At 27.7% G+C, this 16204-nt stretch overlaps 4 protein-coding genes across 7 annotated transcripts in view; 1 reads left to right on the top strand and 3 right to left on the bottom strand.

Moving 5' to 3' along the window:
* The window catches only part of LOC113366341 (zinc transporter ZIP11-like), a 356006-nt gene that overhangs the window by 44522 nt on the left and 295280 nt on the right, over positions 1 to 16204 (top strand). The window lies entirely within an intron of this gene.
* Positions 291 to 2445, bottom strand: LOC113366350 (N-acetyltransferase 9-like protein). 3 transcript variants are annotated; one of them, XM_026607943.1, is made up of 5 exons: positions 2344 to 2445; positions 1447 to 1556; positions 1324 to 1380; positions 963 to 1058; positions 291 to 523 (listed from the first exon to the last, which is right to left on the bottom strand). In XM_026607943.1, the coding sequence occupies exons 1-5, from the start codon at positions 2418 to 2420 to the stop codon at positions 465 to 467; spliced, it is 399 nt and encodes a 132-aa protein (XP_026463728.1). In that variant the 5' UTR covers positions 2421 to 2445; the 3' UTR covers positions 291 to 464. The 3 variants fall into 3 exon arrangements, with proteins under 3 accessions (XP_026463728.1, XP_026463729.1, XP_026463730.1); XM_026607944.1 differs by lacking the exon at positions 291 to 523 and adding an exon at positions 717 to 841 and having other exon boundaries at positions 918 to 1058; XM_026607945.1 differs by lacking the exon at positions 291 to 523 and adding an exon at positions 787 to 841.
* LOC113366349 lies at positions 2925 to 4110 on the bottom strand. 2 transcript variants are annotated; one of them, XM_026607940.1, is made up of 2 exons: positions 4002 to 4110; positions 2925 to 3764 (listed from the first exon to the last, which is right to left on the bottom strand). In XM_026607940.1, the coding sequence occupies exon 2, from the start codon at positions 3753 to 3755 to the stop codon at positions 3279 to 3281; it is 477 nt and encodes a 158-aa protein (XP_026463725.1). In that variant the 5' UTR covers positions 3756 to 3764; positions 4002 to 4110; the 3' UTR covers positions 2925 to 3278. The 2 variants fall into 2 exon arrangements, with proteins under 2 accessions (XP_026463725.1, XP_026463726.1); XM_026607941.1 differs by having other exon boundaries at positions 3899 to 4020.
* LOC113366343 overlaps positions 6061 to 16204 on the bottom strand; it is a 51868-nt gene continuing 41724 nt past the window's right edge. The window contains exons 4-5 of the mRNA XM_026607934.1: positions 8592 to 8843; positions 6061 to 6480 (exon numbers count right to left, since the gene is read on the bottom strand). Of these exons, the coding sequence (XP_026463719.1) occupies positions 6213 to 6480; positions 8592 to 8843 (520 nt within the window). The 3' untranslated portion in view covers positions 6061 to 6212. The remainder of the gene's footprint in view (positions 6481 to 8591; positions 8844 to 16204) is intronic.

The following is a 16204-nucleotide window of genomic DNA, read 5'->3' as shown; positions in this document are numbered from 1 at the left end:
ATTCCACCCAAGGAGGAACATAAGAATGATAAATTGAAAGAAGGAAGCTTACACCAGGGAATGTCGAGGTAAAAAAAAAGAATTAAATATTATATTCTGCAATAATATATATAATACTTTGCAGGCGAGAATATCTAGAAATCGGTGGTGGTCCTGATGATATGGACTTCAGCAAAATTGTTGAAAACAGCAAGAAACAACAAAAACAACCACCGAAAGTGATACAAAATTTTGATGAATCTGATGTTCCACCTTTAGAATAATTGCTCGTTTAATGCTAAAAATAAATCATGACATGTACATCTCTACTTACTATTTGCTATCAGGTTGCATCAGTAATGATCCATAGCCACTGCAGTAATTAATTTATCAACTTCTCTTATACAAAAATATCCATGAAAAAATCTCATCAGCACAAATTCCTCAGTTTTCCTTCGTCAAGTACCGATATTATTATTATCCTCCTATTTTACTATTCTATTTAGTTTCCTTTTTTCACAATCACTTAGACCAACGTTCTTTTCTTAAATGAAAAATTATGGCTTGGTAATACTCACAACACAAACTAATAATTAATAAATTAGCATTTCATCATTATAAATGACCATTTAATGTGTTTGTGAATTTGTTACAAAATTTGTTATTACTATTATAAAAATTATACATTATCAAATTAATATTATTACTATATTATATGAACAATAAATATTACAAATAATCTGCACAAATATATGTGGGTAAAATACCGCATAACCATTTCATCCAATTCTCATCAACTGATTTTTGTAATGTAATTTCTTTAAAAATATCAGAACGACTGATCTCATCAAACTTCAACTTTCTAAACATGTTTAAACTAGCTTCATTATCATAAGAAATTTTAGCTTGATATGTTTTAATTGATAAATTTTGTATACCATAACACAGCATCAACAACATAGCTTCCCAACCTCTCCGCTTACCTCGAGCTGAAGATTCTGCTATCATTATTTCAGCTTCTCCTAAAGCTGAATCATTAGGATCAGGCAAGAAAATATTTGTATCACCTATCATCGCTTCTATAAAAGATAAATATAAAGCAGACAAATATACAAAATTATAAATGAATTATAATTAAAAATACATAGAGAACTTGTAAGCTAGCAAATATGAATTTGAAAGTTTTTTATTAATTACCAACTAGAGTTTTGATTGCAACATCACTTCTAGGCTCAGAATAAACATTTATTTTTTGCTAGCATTACAAATATCCATAGTTAGTAATTAAATTTAAAAATTTGAGTTAAGCAATATGCATGCTATATGTCAATATATAAAATATACCTATTTCATCATTAGTTTTTTCTAGGATCAATTTATCCAACACAATGAAAGTACATTCTGGAATAATTTGGGATCTTTTAATATTTACATTTTAAAATAAGTGTTTCATTAATAATATCTCACTATCATCATCATTCCTCCATGAAAGCTGCATTTCATACTCCTCTTTTAACGAAAGCGGCTCAGAGGCTGTTAATTTCTGTAGTTCTTCTGATTTCATCCAATTATGATATCTATAAAATATTTAATAATATTAAATGTAAAACAATATTTAAAGATTCATTATTCGTAATGAAGTATGCCAAGTAAGTTCTACTTATTCTTGGCAATAAATACTATTTTCAGCTAATAACTTATAGTGACAAATAAGAAAAATAGTTTGTTTATAAAGATAATTGTATAAATTAACTTACATTAATTATTTACAAGAGAGAATACAAAACTAACTAATTAGTAACGATTCAAGTTAGTTTGTTAATTACTTATTTGTAATTAATTGTGCTAAAAACTTACAACATATTCTTTTTGATAAGAAATACTATTTTAAGTAAATAAGGTTAATTAGTAGACATTGTGAAATTGTATATGATCACAATCGATAATGCATTAAAACATTAGCAAATAATAGTAAAGCAATAGTAATAAATCTTATTATTAATTAATAGCAATTTTTTGACAAGAGTGTAAGACAGAGCATTACGGAAACAGGTAAGACCTGCATATCAAACAATTTTAAATGTAAATTAAACATTTTGAAGTAAATATAAATGCAAAATAGTTTTTTAGACATAAGTATAAACACTATATTTCTAATAAAAACTATTTTTGAACCTTTTCAAATAATGTTTAAATTTATTAAAAAATGTATCTTGTAATTAAATATTTTAAATTTACGGAGTATTGTGAATATCTAATAATCTAATTGAAAAACCAAAATGATTTTAGTCTAACCAATATAGTACATATTGTAAATTTAATTACGTATATTATTAGAATTGTAAATAATGCGCAATAACTTACTTTGGTACATGATGCTCCATATAAGGTACTAATACAACATTTTCACCTATTATTTTCTTATTTTCGTTTATTCTCATTTTTATTTAAAGAGCACAAGAAATGACAAACAAAAGCTTGCTGTCAATTAACTGCACGTGCGTTATTTATCAAGTTGTCAACTTGATGTTTTATACGGAGGCCATCTTTTGATTAAACTGCAAACTTCATGAATCATTGATGATTATTTAAAAAAGCCCGCGTGCCCAGTAAATATCGTTAATACGTTTTAATTGCAAAGACAACAAACTTCTCCTTTGGCAATTGAATAGACATTTTTATTATTAAATAATAAATAAAACTATCTTAGAATTTCTGCATATTAAAATTTAAATAGAATAAGGTTGCTGAAGTCGAATCCCTAAGAAAATAAATCTGAAATTATTAGTCTGAAAAATTTAGTGTAATTAAATTAATAGAATATATATGGTATTTATTAAATCTTTATTTAATTTAATTTAATTGCTTAACTATTAACAATTAGTAAGAATTAAAGCTTTCTTATTAAAATAGATAATTTTATTGTTTTCAAAAATGTTCTCACGATTCAAATGTTTGTTTTCTTGAAGTTTCTCTACGTTGATATTTTTTTAAACTTATTGCAGGCATAATTTCAATAACATTTTACTTATTTTCTGTTTCATTTTTATAAGGACTATCAGTTAATTATATTGACAATTCTGTACCTTGCTCAATTTTATATATCTTTATCCTCAAGACAGAGGAGATAAAGTATTTAACTCAGACTTTAGTTTTACACTCTACATAGTATCATCATCATCTTGGAGCATAAAGTCATGATGATGTAGCTCCAGTGCATAATTTCATAGTTGATAATCGAATAACCATATTGATCAATACTCATGCAAACCAACCTTTCCAGCATTTCTTCATGTTTATCAGAAAACATCTTCATCTTTAACATCTTCACTTTTAACACCCCCTCTACTAAACTCTTTACTATTAGCCATCAAAGTTGGTTCTGACACACGTGAATTCAATTTGGGATGATCTTTTATAAATCTGTAATACCACTTTTTGCCTGCTATTCTTTTCTCTTTATTAAATCGATGAGGTAATTGCAGTTTTTCTGCAAGCTCAAAGACATATTTCCTAAATTCAATGTTAGTTAAACCAAAAAAAGACTCTAAATCTATTAAATGATCTGCTAATAGCTCTTCCATATCCGGAGGCATATCATTAGGTCTTCCAAATTTTGTGTTCTTGTTTAAACCATTCAAATGTCGTCGAAATGTAGGTTTTGGTATTTTATATCTTCTACAGGCTTCATTAAATCCAATTTCTCCATTGCGATGTTTTTTTAAAGCTTCATCCATATCCTCCTGCTTCCAAGTGTTGTAGTTTCTTTTCGCCATATTAATTTACTGATAAAAAGTTAGTAGACTATTATAATGCATAAATATTAGAGGAATTTTGCACGACTTAAGCCGCATAGTCTTCAAAGTTGAAAATTAAAAGCACTGACATAATATAAACAAATAACAACGGTAAAGTATACCTAAATGATCGCCAAATAAATATTATAAATATAACCACTAACTGTCATAAGAAGCTTACAAATAAGTACAAAAAATAATAATAAAATGAAAACAAAAACTTACATTTTAAATTATTTTTGCCTCACAAAGTCGTCTGGCTTCCACTTGTCAATGTTCCATGAATATTCAAATTAAGGTTACCAGATGGTATAATTCATAAATGTAAGCCGGGATACGACTCAAGCCAGTGGTTTCCAAACTCTTCAACCAACTTTTCAAAGTTGGTAATCAAGGACTTAAGCAGTGGTACGACTTGAGCAACTTTACCCAACATCCTATTAAAAATGCTGTTAAAAAATGATACACAACTATTAGTGTATGGCATCGTGCCTTAAGGCAAATTGCTGGAACTGGCCGTACCGTATTTAAAAATCTTGGTACGGAACCTAAAAAAAATTACACAAAATGTGTACACATTATTAAAATCTCTATAAAATATCTGATAATTTGATGTACATATGACCAATAAACATTTTTGACCACTAAATGACATTTTTTAACTTATTTTCATTGAGAATCCATAACCGCTGAACCTACCTTCCCAAAAATTCAAACTGTTATTCATCTTGTCAATACAAGTAAAATGTTTTTTAAATTATTAAAATCGGACGCTCCGTTCTTTTAAAAACCGAGTTACCGTTTATGTTACTTTTTGCCCTGTATCTTCGGAACGGCTAGACCTGCCTTCGCTAAAAACTAATCAGCATGTTTCCTTGTCAATACGAATCGAATATTTTTCGAATTATTCAAATCGGTTGATCGGTGTTCCCAAAATCGTCGACGAAAATTTGTATCCGCACACACACACACACACACACACACACACATTCATCCATTTTGTCAGTATATGTATGTCAAAATATTCAGAAACCTTTGAAACGTAAAGTTATATAAAAATTTGCATTTTCGATTTTTTGGGATTACTATAACTTACCCTACGGGAAGTTAATGAAGTTGTCACATGTTAATAAATAAAACAAACTGATTAGTATTTTATTACATTTCAATAAATTCAAAACATAATTTATTTTAATTTAAATAATTAAGAAACTTATTTACAACATATTACATTTACTTTGTTTTTGTTTTTTGGTCGTTAACAATTTTCTCCAATTTTTTCACATTAAGGAATCTAACAATATTCATATAATTACAATAGTAATTAAATCTATAACATATATTTTAAATATAAATATTACAGTTATTCTATTACTCTTTAGATTAATATTATTGCACAAAAATTGCTCGCATCTAAATATATAAAAAACATTTATAAAAACTAATAAAACATTTCATGCATATATAAAATTTTATATAATTTTTGAATTATATAAATCGTTGTAAAGTTAAATTCAATGCATTATTTTCATCATAATTGAAAAACGATCAAATTTTTTAACTGTTCAACAGTCGACTGCTAGAATACAATATATTATTTAATATTAGTATAAGCAAGCCTTAATAACAGTTTTGATCAATATATAAATTATAATAGGTAACAATTACCTATCTCATTTTCAAAGTTCAATATTATTATGTGCACAATTGTACTCGGATCAGTAATTTTAATCATAATTAGTTAATTATTTTTGAAATTCATCTGTAAAGGAAAAACGTTTTTGTCTAGATGAGTTTTTGTTTATATTTTAATTTGAAAGGGGTAATCTGAATTAGAATTGACTGTGTCATTTATTATATTAAAAATAATTCTATAACTTATGTGAAAAAACTAAGTTTTTTTCAAGAAATATTCTCAGATATTAAGTACTCCAATAATTTGTATTAAGTATATTACATTCTGTAAAAGGTACTTGAAGATTTTTTTCAATCTTTCACAAAGTTATTTATCAGTAAATTATTACAATATCTTGCAAATTATTATATTTGTTAAACAATATTAATCCAAAGCAGACTATTCAGCTTTTGTCTATAATATGCGAGCATTGTGTTTCATGCAGATTTGGATGAGAAGATTATAGATGCACATTACAGATGAATTAAAAATTCTGTTTTATTCTATTAGACCAAAAAAATTTGATCAAAATAAGACAAACAAACATTTTTCTTGCACGGATGTACCGAACAATCGATTACTGTATAAATAAATTTTTGCGATGTTTTCAAAGAGAATGGACCGATTATATTAATATCAGCTCGTATCGTATTACTTCCAAGTACATGTTGGCACTCAAATTTACCTTTTCGCAAGTTTATTGGAAATGCTATTTCCAACTAATTATCGTTGGTTCTTAAATGCCTCTTTTTCTGTAATTTTCAGTATCTAGTACTGTCCCTATCCGAATATTTGGCAGTGCTGTATCTATCGCTGCCATAGCCGTCCCTCTCGTCCAACCCACTGTGCTTGCTATAGCCATGGGCACTCGGCGTGTGGCCAATACTCTTCTGCCAATGGTGCGTCCAATAAAGTTCTTCAGGATTAAGGTCTCGCGGACCTCGAGATTCTCGGCACACCACCACACAATAGATAAGGGAGCCTATCAGCGTCAAGAAGCCGAATATGAGGAACACTATGCCTAGTATCCTGGAAGAAGTAAAATATATAATATAATTTACTTTTTTACTACCTAGAACATTTGATCCATTCAAAAATATATGTAGTATCGCCAGTTTTATGAAGCCTATATAGAGGGTAAGTTGCTTAATTCGTACTACTGCCCCGGGCCCATTTTGTTACGTTTTTATAAATTATATATTAGTATCGACTTAATATAAACGTTTTAAGGAGTTTTTTTTGATAAATGCAAAGAAATAATGGATAAATAAAATATTATAAAGTATCTCAAAATCGTGTACATCAAGTGGGTGTAACCAATAACAGCTCTATCTTCATTCTTAGTACCCAGAGTAAATAATTTTGTAAGTGCATTCGTTGCCTTTGGGCATCATTATTTTATTTTAAGCTTATTTTAATTATACTTGGTAACTTATAACTGATAACTAAATCGACTTTTCAATCGATTTCAAACTGACTTCTATATGTGTAAGTTGTTTAGTAGCAGGTACGACTAAGGCGACTAGGCGCCTCGTACTTTAAGCACATTTTTTAAATAAAGGTAAAATACTCAATTTAATTTGAAAATTTATAAAGTCCAGTAATTATTACTTATAAGCATTTATTTTTATTTATTTCGTTTTAATTTAATCCTACTTGACAAAATTGACAAAAATATTTACTTAGGGGGTACGACTGATTTTAGTGTTTTGTTTTTTTAGTCTTTTTCTGTCAAAATTTTTAAAAATTCATATAAAATCAAATCAAATTTATATGAAATCAAAATTTCCTATAACCTAAGTTGGATATATATGCACACGATGAGCCAATAAAATTTAAAATCGCTTCAGTAGTTTGGGCATCCATCGCAAACCAACATTATAACACGAGGTTTATATACATATAGATATACATGTGTGTATGTATTTCTTAAATATTCATCCATTTATTTCATGTAATGCATTTAAAATGAAAGAATTTTATAAGTTAAAAATAAAATTCAATTATCTGATCTAAATTATTAGTGGCGTTGATTTTCATGGGCTCTACCACTATTATTCACAGTTAAACATTGTAAATAATAATCAGCAATATAGCAATATATGTAATGCATATAGTTAAGGTATGTGGGAGGGCCGGTGAAATTTTCTCCAAAGGTTGCATTCCATTAGTGCTGGAATTCGATATATTTAATAATAATCCGGCACATATATAACCTTTACTTATGTCCCGTTTAGAATGCTTTCTGTTCTAATAATCACTTATTCAAATATGCAATTGCAACATACATCCTTTCATTTGATAAATATATGATGTAAGAAGGGTTATGAATGTTAGGTCTAGTTATTGGATATTTCTTTAGAGCTTTAATGATAAGAAAACTTCTCAATAATATTAAATAATAAAATATTTTGAAGGGAAATTCTCACAAACATTATTTCTCTGTAACAGTTATTTTATGTGAATATTATTTAAAGGTATAATAATAATGAAGGTAAATTATTTCTCTGTAACAGTTATTTTATGTGAATATTATTTATATAAAAAATATTTATTTACCTCCAATAAAACTTCAATTAGCCATAGCTTATTATAAATTGGTCAAAATATCTAATGTACTCACATCGTTGTTGAGAGTATTGAGAAAAAACTTTAACATTTACCAATATTACAAAAAAAAATTAAAATAAACCTTTTTAAATCAAGAAAAAATTAAGCCCGCAATTAAATAGGAAAAACGACGATTGAAATATTTTGTTATAAAGTATACTGTGTTTCAAATCTAATAAGAGAAAACGTAACAAAGCTCACACTGCCACAAAATATTTAAAGTTATTTATTAGTTTTAGCAACGAAAAAATTAATTGTTAGAAAATAATTTCAATGAATTTATTATATTATAATAATTTTTTTATAACCTTACAATGAAGCTAGTTAAGAGTATAAAACGCTTGTTAATAGTATTAAAACGCTGATTAATGCTATTATATTTCCAAAAAGACTGATCGATCATATATTTGCTGACATAGGTCTAATTACAATTAATATATTTTAAAATATTTGAAATTATATTGAAAAAATTTAAATTATTTATTACAACCAATTAAAAATCACAGTCTATATTATTCTTTTTTACATACCAGACAAAAAGTGGTTCGAAGAATTGAATGACAATCACGAAACCCAATGTGACAAGTATCAGTCCCAAATTTAGTAGTAGCAAGAGGCAACACATTCCTCTCACGTTTGGGCAGAACGGATTAGGTGCGACCATAGCTTCCGCCTTGACACCCGCGGATCGACGTGTCCTCCGGGTCGACGCAACAGACGGCGCCGCTCCGCTCCGGTAAGAATACACGCTGCGCGCCGGCTGACTATACCTCGACCCACGGCTGCGAAAAAATGAGATAGGTCATTGTTAATTAGGTGATATACATAAAAAACACAGAAATATATAAATATTAAAATTTTGATAAAATGATTTGATTATTACTACTCCTGGTAAATTGATTCTCTGCTGACCGTACCTAATAATATCTAATTATAACATGTTCTTTTTCATACACAAACACACACACACTATATATATATATATATATATATATATATATATATTGTTAACAATCCCTACTCATTGTTTTGTATAAACAAATTGCAGAATAAAATCGTTAAAAAAATCTTAAAACCAGGGAACATTAAAGATTTAATACTATGGCTTTGTTTAACCTGAAGTTTACTTTAACAAATTGCTATATTATATTAGAGTCTGCAAATATTTGCAATATCTTTCTAATAAATGACAAATAACAAATATTATATACATAATATTAAACTTTATATATAGGTACAATACAATGTAACATTATTTCAAATTTAACTTAATATTTTTTTTATATTTTTTTTTTGTTTGAACAGCAATCAGAACTTATGGGTTCTATGAGCTGTTGTGATCAATATCTTACAAACTACGTTTGTTTTATTACAGATGGCAACCCAAACAGTTGTCACATCTCTGTATGATAATTTTTTTTATTACAATCTCTGTAATAGAGCAAGTATATGGTGCAACAATGCCGGGTGAGGGCTATTTTCACTTGGAAACATATTGCTAACTTAATAAATGATTAAGTAATCTTTAATATACAAAAATAACGGAATTTGAATATACTTTTATATTTACAAAGAACTCGAAATAATGATATAATAAATTATTTATATATTATATATAATTAATATATTATATATACATAATTAATTTAATTTAATCAAATTATCATATATGTTTAAATATTATATTAAACATTAGTTGGTTTTATTCAATATGATCTTAAAGATACATTTTACCTCAAATGTAAAATTACTTCTTTTAAATTAAACTATTTCATCAACAAATCAATATTAGCATGATTTTATATTACCATCTCAATTCTACTAATGATTACCAGATTAAAAAACTTGTTTAAAATTATATAATTTATGTTTATAAACTTGTTTTTTGAAACATAAATGGGAAATTATTAAACACAAGATTAAATCTAAAAATAACTCGTATTTTGGAGTTTATTTGAATATTATATCATACTGATTGAATAAATTATTAATTAAACAGTTATTGAATTCTATTATTTTATTTATTGCATCTCATTTAGTTAAAAATCGAAATTCCAATTCTAAACAAAATACTGCGGTCTTTATAGAGGAAACCTATTAAAATATTGATATATCATTCTGATTTAATAAATTATTATTAGTTAGGAACAGTTTTTGCTCCAATAGAACTCTATTATTTTATTTAATTGCAATTCATTTAACTAAAGATATTTTTAATTAAATAGAAATTGAAGTTGAAATTCCAATCTAACTTAAATATTTTAGACTTTATTTACATAGACCTAAGGTGGAGGTCTTTATTTACATAGACCTCTGGAGATGTTAAACATCGTTTTCTAAATTATATAATAATTTTTTACATTTTTATGTTATTTTTTGTTTTATTATTTTTTTTTGTTGCTGCTACAATTAAGAATAGAAATTTTGGGGTACGAACATATGTATACATACATATACACATGTTATATGTGTATGTCTTGCTAAAATGAAAATATGAAAGTCTTATTAAAATATGAAAGAATAAATTTAACACCAGGAACATCAATGCAAAAAACATGCTTTTAATAATATTTTAGATACAAATGCAAAAGAGTTTCTTGATAGCAAAATCAGTAGTTATATTAATTTGTAATCATTATTAACCCAGTATCCACCCAAATATTATGAATATTGAATAAATATATGTGCACAAGTTATATTTAATTTAATTCGACATTTATTCCTCAATTACTTTGTAAAGTATGATAAGTTTCATTTTAAACGTATTTTTAAATTATTCAATGCATAGAACCTAAAAAAATAGAGCTAGCTTTGATATTCTCATTAATATATTATTGAAATATTACACAAAAGTAAAATTATTAATAATAGTAATAATAATAGACTTCGGTAGAATAATATTTTCTAATTATATAAACTGACAAACTTTTCGCCTGAAGATCTGTTAAAAAGCTTTTTACATACACCAAGTTATCAATAGTAATGATTTCTAACTTAATACATTATAGTAAAAATAACTGTATTCATCATAAAATATCACAGTTAATCGACTCGAAGGAGAACTTTGTTTCATTCCTGATTAATCACGATAAATGTATTCGTTTTAGCAATTGTAAAAAAAACATTACATGCACATTAACCTCCATTTGCAATTATAGTCGACCCGAGTGTGTAAGAGTTTAACATATTTTACAAAGACAATGCATGCATAACTTATCTTGTAATTGTGGGAAAAACTAATTTCCGTTTTATTGTTATTACGCGTGTCACTACATGCATTAGTGATTTGGTTAACGCAACGATTTTCATTTCGCGACGTCGTAATAGTCTCTCTGGGAGCTATATGAGAAGTCTCTATATAAATAGGTACATAAAAATATATACATGTCTTTAATTATTAAAAAAAAACTAAGCTTAACGATGTATAGTACTTGAAATGCTACTCAAAAATATCTGCTTATAAATATTTTTTTCGGCCCCTATCTGGAATTCTGCACTAACATTTGGATACAGATTATTCTATTATCAACTGTGCACTATTTTACAATATTATATTTATTTCTGTAGGTTATTTTGAATTTTTGCAACAGTACTACTCTTAATTCACTTCTATAAGCTTTACACAATCAACAACGAAACGGATTACCACCTGGGTGACCTTTCGACCTTCTTCCCTAATATCATTATCCATCAGAATTACTGAATATTGTTTCCTCTTTATAACGACAGATTGTAAATTAAAAAAGCAAATAAAATAAATAAAAATGTTTTTATGCTTGTATCGATTTATAGTATACACTGAAAAACTAACTGATTTAGTATTTTGGTATTTCAGAGTTGAGTAATACGTATAACTTTCGGTTCTCAAATCTGTTTCCTTAGTTTCGCATATCTTTTTCTTTAAGTCAAGTTAAGTAAGACAAACGAGACAAAAACAAAAGACAAACAAGTAAAGTTAAGAATTTCCTGACAACAATATTTGAAAGTATAGGGAAAAAGATTCATAACCAACCATTGATTCTTACAACAATTTTCACGGAGATAAAAGGCAATGTTTGAAAAACCATAACAAAAGTATTTTCTTTATTGTTAATTTTTCTGTAAGCACTATTGTTTAGTTTACGATACCATGATATAATTTTTAAGAATACGTCATATAATTGTTTCATAATAAGGAGTATTGTTGATTTTAAGTTAGATTCAATAGTTTTTTATATAACAAAATTTACACGTGAGTGAGGAAAAAAGTAGGAAATTGCAAATATTTCAACTCTGCTAATGAATATTTCTGACAAAATACCAGATCAAGTCTATTTACAGTGTTATCTACGTAAAAATGCATTTTTGAAATTTTTATATTGCACTGGTTGAATAATATAGCTATTATTTTGAAAAATCGCTTTAAAATTAAAATAACACATTGGACTTGTTTGTCCCGTGGCTACCCCAATTGGGTAAAAAGGATACCACGCCTATTGGGTAAAAAGGACCAGTTTACAGTTTTTTGAAAAACAGCAAAGAAAAACATTTCTTGTACAGTACTAACTAGAAAAACACATTTCTGATATCTATTGGCACAATACTGAAAAAATAAATGATTCTAGCATTCTAGAGTTGAGTAGTTTGAATAATTTGGGGATTGCATACTTTTCCCTTAGCTTCGTATGTCTTTTTCTTGGTTCATATACTATGTTATCAATATATGAGGTTTTCCAAAAAGCTTTTGGAAAGCTCTGAGTATATTGATACACAAATATTTTCACGTACGTTATTCAAAAATTAAACGTCTTCATCTCAATAAAATTCTGAGCAATTATTGCTTCATCAAAGTTGAGCAAAAGTAATTTTATCGTGAAATAAAATATCACACTGGCTAAAATACATTATGTACGTTCATCCAATTTAAAAATCTTAATGATTATAGATGTTTAAAAATATTTTTATATAAATAAAATTTATATTTGTTTTTTTTTTTATAAAAATTCTATTTAAAACACTCTAATCAGACACTAGATTATTTTGCATCGGTTTGTAAAAACTTATACGAATCATTTTAAATATAAATTTATAAAAAATGCATTTTACTTGCAACTTAAAATTAAAAACATTAATAAATAATCCATTTTAATAATCATATTAAAACTTTCATCAAAAAATTTATTTTTTGACATTTTGTAGGATTCCGTAAATAAAATAGTCCTCAAATAAAACGTATGGAATCATTATTAGGACGAATAATTGTTATTAAAGCTTTGAAATTATTAATTAAAACAAATACATATATATAATAAATTTGATTAGTTATAATTAGATGGAATTGTTTTATTCGCAAATATTATTTTCTTAGAATTAAAGTCCGTATCATATATGAATTTAGAAAACGCAAAGTTTCAATAATTGCTCAAAATTGCAACTCTACTAGTTAATTTGGATTATAGGTAATAATCATAAAGACTTATATATGTATGCAACAAGGAATGTATTTACGAAATTGAATTTTCTCTCAAAAACTGCCATTTTTTGTATATTTAGCCCTGTATCTTCGAAATGGCTGGCCCTGCCTTTGCCAAAAACTAATAGCAATTTCTGCCAATTATTACTAATTGAATGTTTTTTAGATCATTCAAATCGGATACTCCGTTCTCTCAAAAACTTGATTTCTATTTTCTGCACTCTTTGCTCTTTATCCCCGCACCGGTTGGACCTGCCTTTGCCAAAAATTAATCAGTACATCTCCCTATCAATTGGAATCGAATGGTTTTTGAACCATTCAAATCGGTTGATCCGTGCGCCCGAAAACGTAAACGAAAAAATGCGGACACAAAAAAACACACACACACATCCATTTTTTCTGAGGTATGCCAAAATGTTCAGAAACCTTCAAATCGTCGAGAAATGTAAAAATTTTCATTTTCGATTTTCGGCCCATTACTTTAACTACCCTAAGGGAAGTTAAACTAGTTGGTTTGGTATTTAGCCTTGAGGCAAGTTACATGAACTTCCCGATATGTGTAAATAATCGACTTAATAAAAAAAAAGTGTAAATAATATTCTTTATCAATCCTACTTTGAAAAAAACGATAATAATTTTAGCAAACTTTGACGAATTTGTAAAATTAAACTACTTGTCGTAAGGCCATAATATTACAGTAAGTTCTATAAGACCATGATGTATATCGCCAAAAAAAGTGCCATGAAAATCGGCTTAAATTTTTTTTCAACAGTTAATTACAAGAAAACGGCTCGGTAGATTTTCACCTAAAATTAATCAGCATCATTCCCAAATGATATCTTTCGAACAGTTTTTGACTTTTTAAAATCGGTTCGGTAGGATGAGCTTAAATGTCGACGAAAATTTAACACTTTTTTTCAACAGTTAATTACAAGAAAACGGCTCGGTAGATTTTCACCTAAAATTTATCAGCATCATTCCCAAATGATATCTTTCGAACAGTTTTTGATTTTTTAAAATCGGTTCGGTAGGATGAGCTTAAATGTCGACGAAAATTTAACACTTTTTTCAACAGTTAATTACAAGAAAACGGCTCGGTAGATTTTCACCTAAAATTTATCAGCATCATTCCCAAATGATATCTTTCGAACAGTTTTTGATTTTTTAAAATCGGTTCGGTAGGATGAGCTTAAATGTCGACGAAAATTTAACACTTTTTTTCAACAGTTAATTACAAGAAAACGGCTCGGTAGATTTTCACCTAAAATTAATCAGCATCATTCCCAAATGATATCTTTCGAACAGTTTTTGATTTTTTAAAATCGTTCGGTAGGATGAGCTTAAATGTCGACGAAAAGTTTTTTTCAAATTACAAAGAAACGGCTTGGCAGATCGTTGCACAAAACTGACAAATAATAGTCCTCATCGAAATACATCAAATGGCTTTTAAATTTCTAAAATCGGTTCAGGCGTTTTTGAGAAAACGTCGATCAAAAGTCTAATTTTGACAAATGCCAAAAAGACCATACTGATTTTTGCAAACTTTGACGAATTTTTAAAGCTGAACCAGTTATCGTAGGGCCGTAATATTTTAGTATGATCTAGAAGACTATGGTATCTATCGTCAAAAAAATAATCATAAAAATCGTCGAATTTTTTTTTTTTAAACTTTATTACAAGAAAACGGCCCGGCCGATCTCTACCAAAAACTAATCAGCACGATTCCCAACCAATATCTTTCGAACGGTTTTTGAATTTTCAAAATCGATTCAGAATTGCGGGCTAAAACGTAGACGAAAATTTTTTCACTTTTCTGCCATTTATAAAGAAACGGCTTGGCCGATCGTCGCACAAAACTGACAAACAATAGTTCTCGTCGAGATACATCGAATGGCTTTTAAATTTTTGAAATCGACCCAGCCGTTTTCGAGAAAACGTCGATTTACGGCAAAAAATCTGTTCACATACACACACACACACACACACACACACACACCCACACACACATACTTTTTCCAAATTTGATCTCATTCGATTCAGAATGGCTTGAAACGTCGAGAAAACATAAAATTAGCGAATCGGATTTTTTGATGAAAACATAAACTTCTCCTTCGGGAAGTTAAAAAATCGATAATAGTAATTAAACATAATAATAATTTTGATTGCATGCAGAAAAGAAGAAGGCATACAACAATTCAACATATTGCATTTAAAATCTCACATCGACCGTTTTTATGAATCTATAAACAAAGTATTTTCTTTTTCATAGTATATACGAAATATCTACATTGACGTAATATATGTAAATAAAGATGTACAAATATACAAAAGTAACTTTCATTTATTACTCCATCGTTACACCTACTAAACGATATATTTTCAGGTGAGAAACATTTTCACACCAGCAAAAAGCAGATTTCATCTTAAATGAAATGAGCGACAATTTTAGCACAACCGGTCTGACCATATTGATCATTACGAAATTAAAACTGAAAGTTTTCGAATAATTTAATTTCGAAGCAATCATGAATAATGGACCCAGAACCGCCTCATTGGATCCTGTTTTACAAATGTAATACGATTTAACTTATAACATAAGATATTACAGTTCGGTTTTATCATCGGCGTATTGAGGTTGGGAATTGCTGTAAGGTACTTAAAACTTTGCCTTCAGCCTTATCATAAATTATT

This window comes from Ctenocephalides felis, unplaced genomic scaffold, assembly GCF_003426905.1.
Source record: "Ctenocephalides felis isolate EL2017-DRISC unplaced genomic scaffold, ASM342690v1 CF-g0.4_SCAFFOLD_01170, whole genome shotgun sequence".
Classification (NCBI taxonomy): Eukaryota; Metazoa; Arthropoda; class Insecta; order Siphonaptera; family Pulicidae; genus Ctenocephalides; species Ctenocephalides felis.
This window is presented reverse-complemented; position numbering and strand designations above follow the sequence as displayed.

Excerpts from the sequence above, each read along its gene's own strand:
- LOC113366350 (XM_026607943.1), bottom strand. The coding sequence starts at position 2,420 with ATGAGAATAAACGAAAATAAGAAAATAATAGGTGAAAATGTTGTATTA. Across the intron at positions 1,381-1,446 it reads ATGGAGGAATGATGATGATA|AATGTACTTTCATTGTGTTG; the intron begins GTGAGATATTAT and ends AAATTATTCCAG. Across the intron at positions 524-962 it reads AGCAGAATCTTCAGCTCGAG|AAAAGAACGTTGGTCTAAGT; the intron begins GTAAGCGGAGAG and ends TTTTCATTTAAG.
- LOC113366349 (XM_026607940.1), bottom strand. The coding sequence starts at position 3,755 with ATGGCGAAAAGAAACTACAACACTTGGAAGCAGGAGGATATGGATGAA.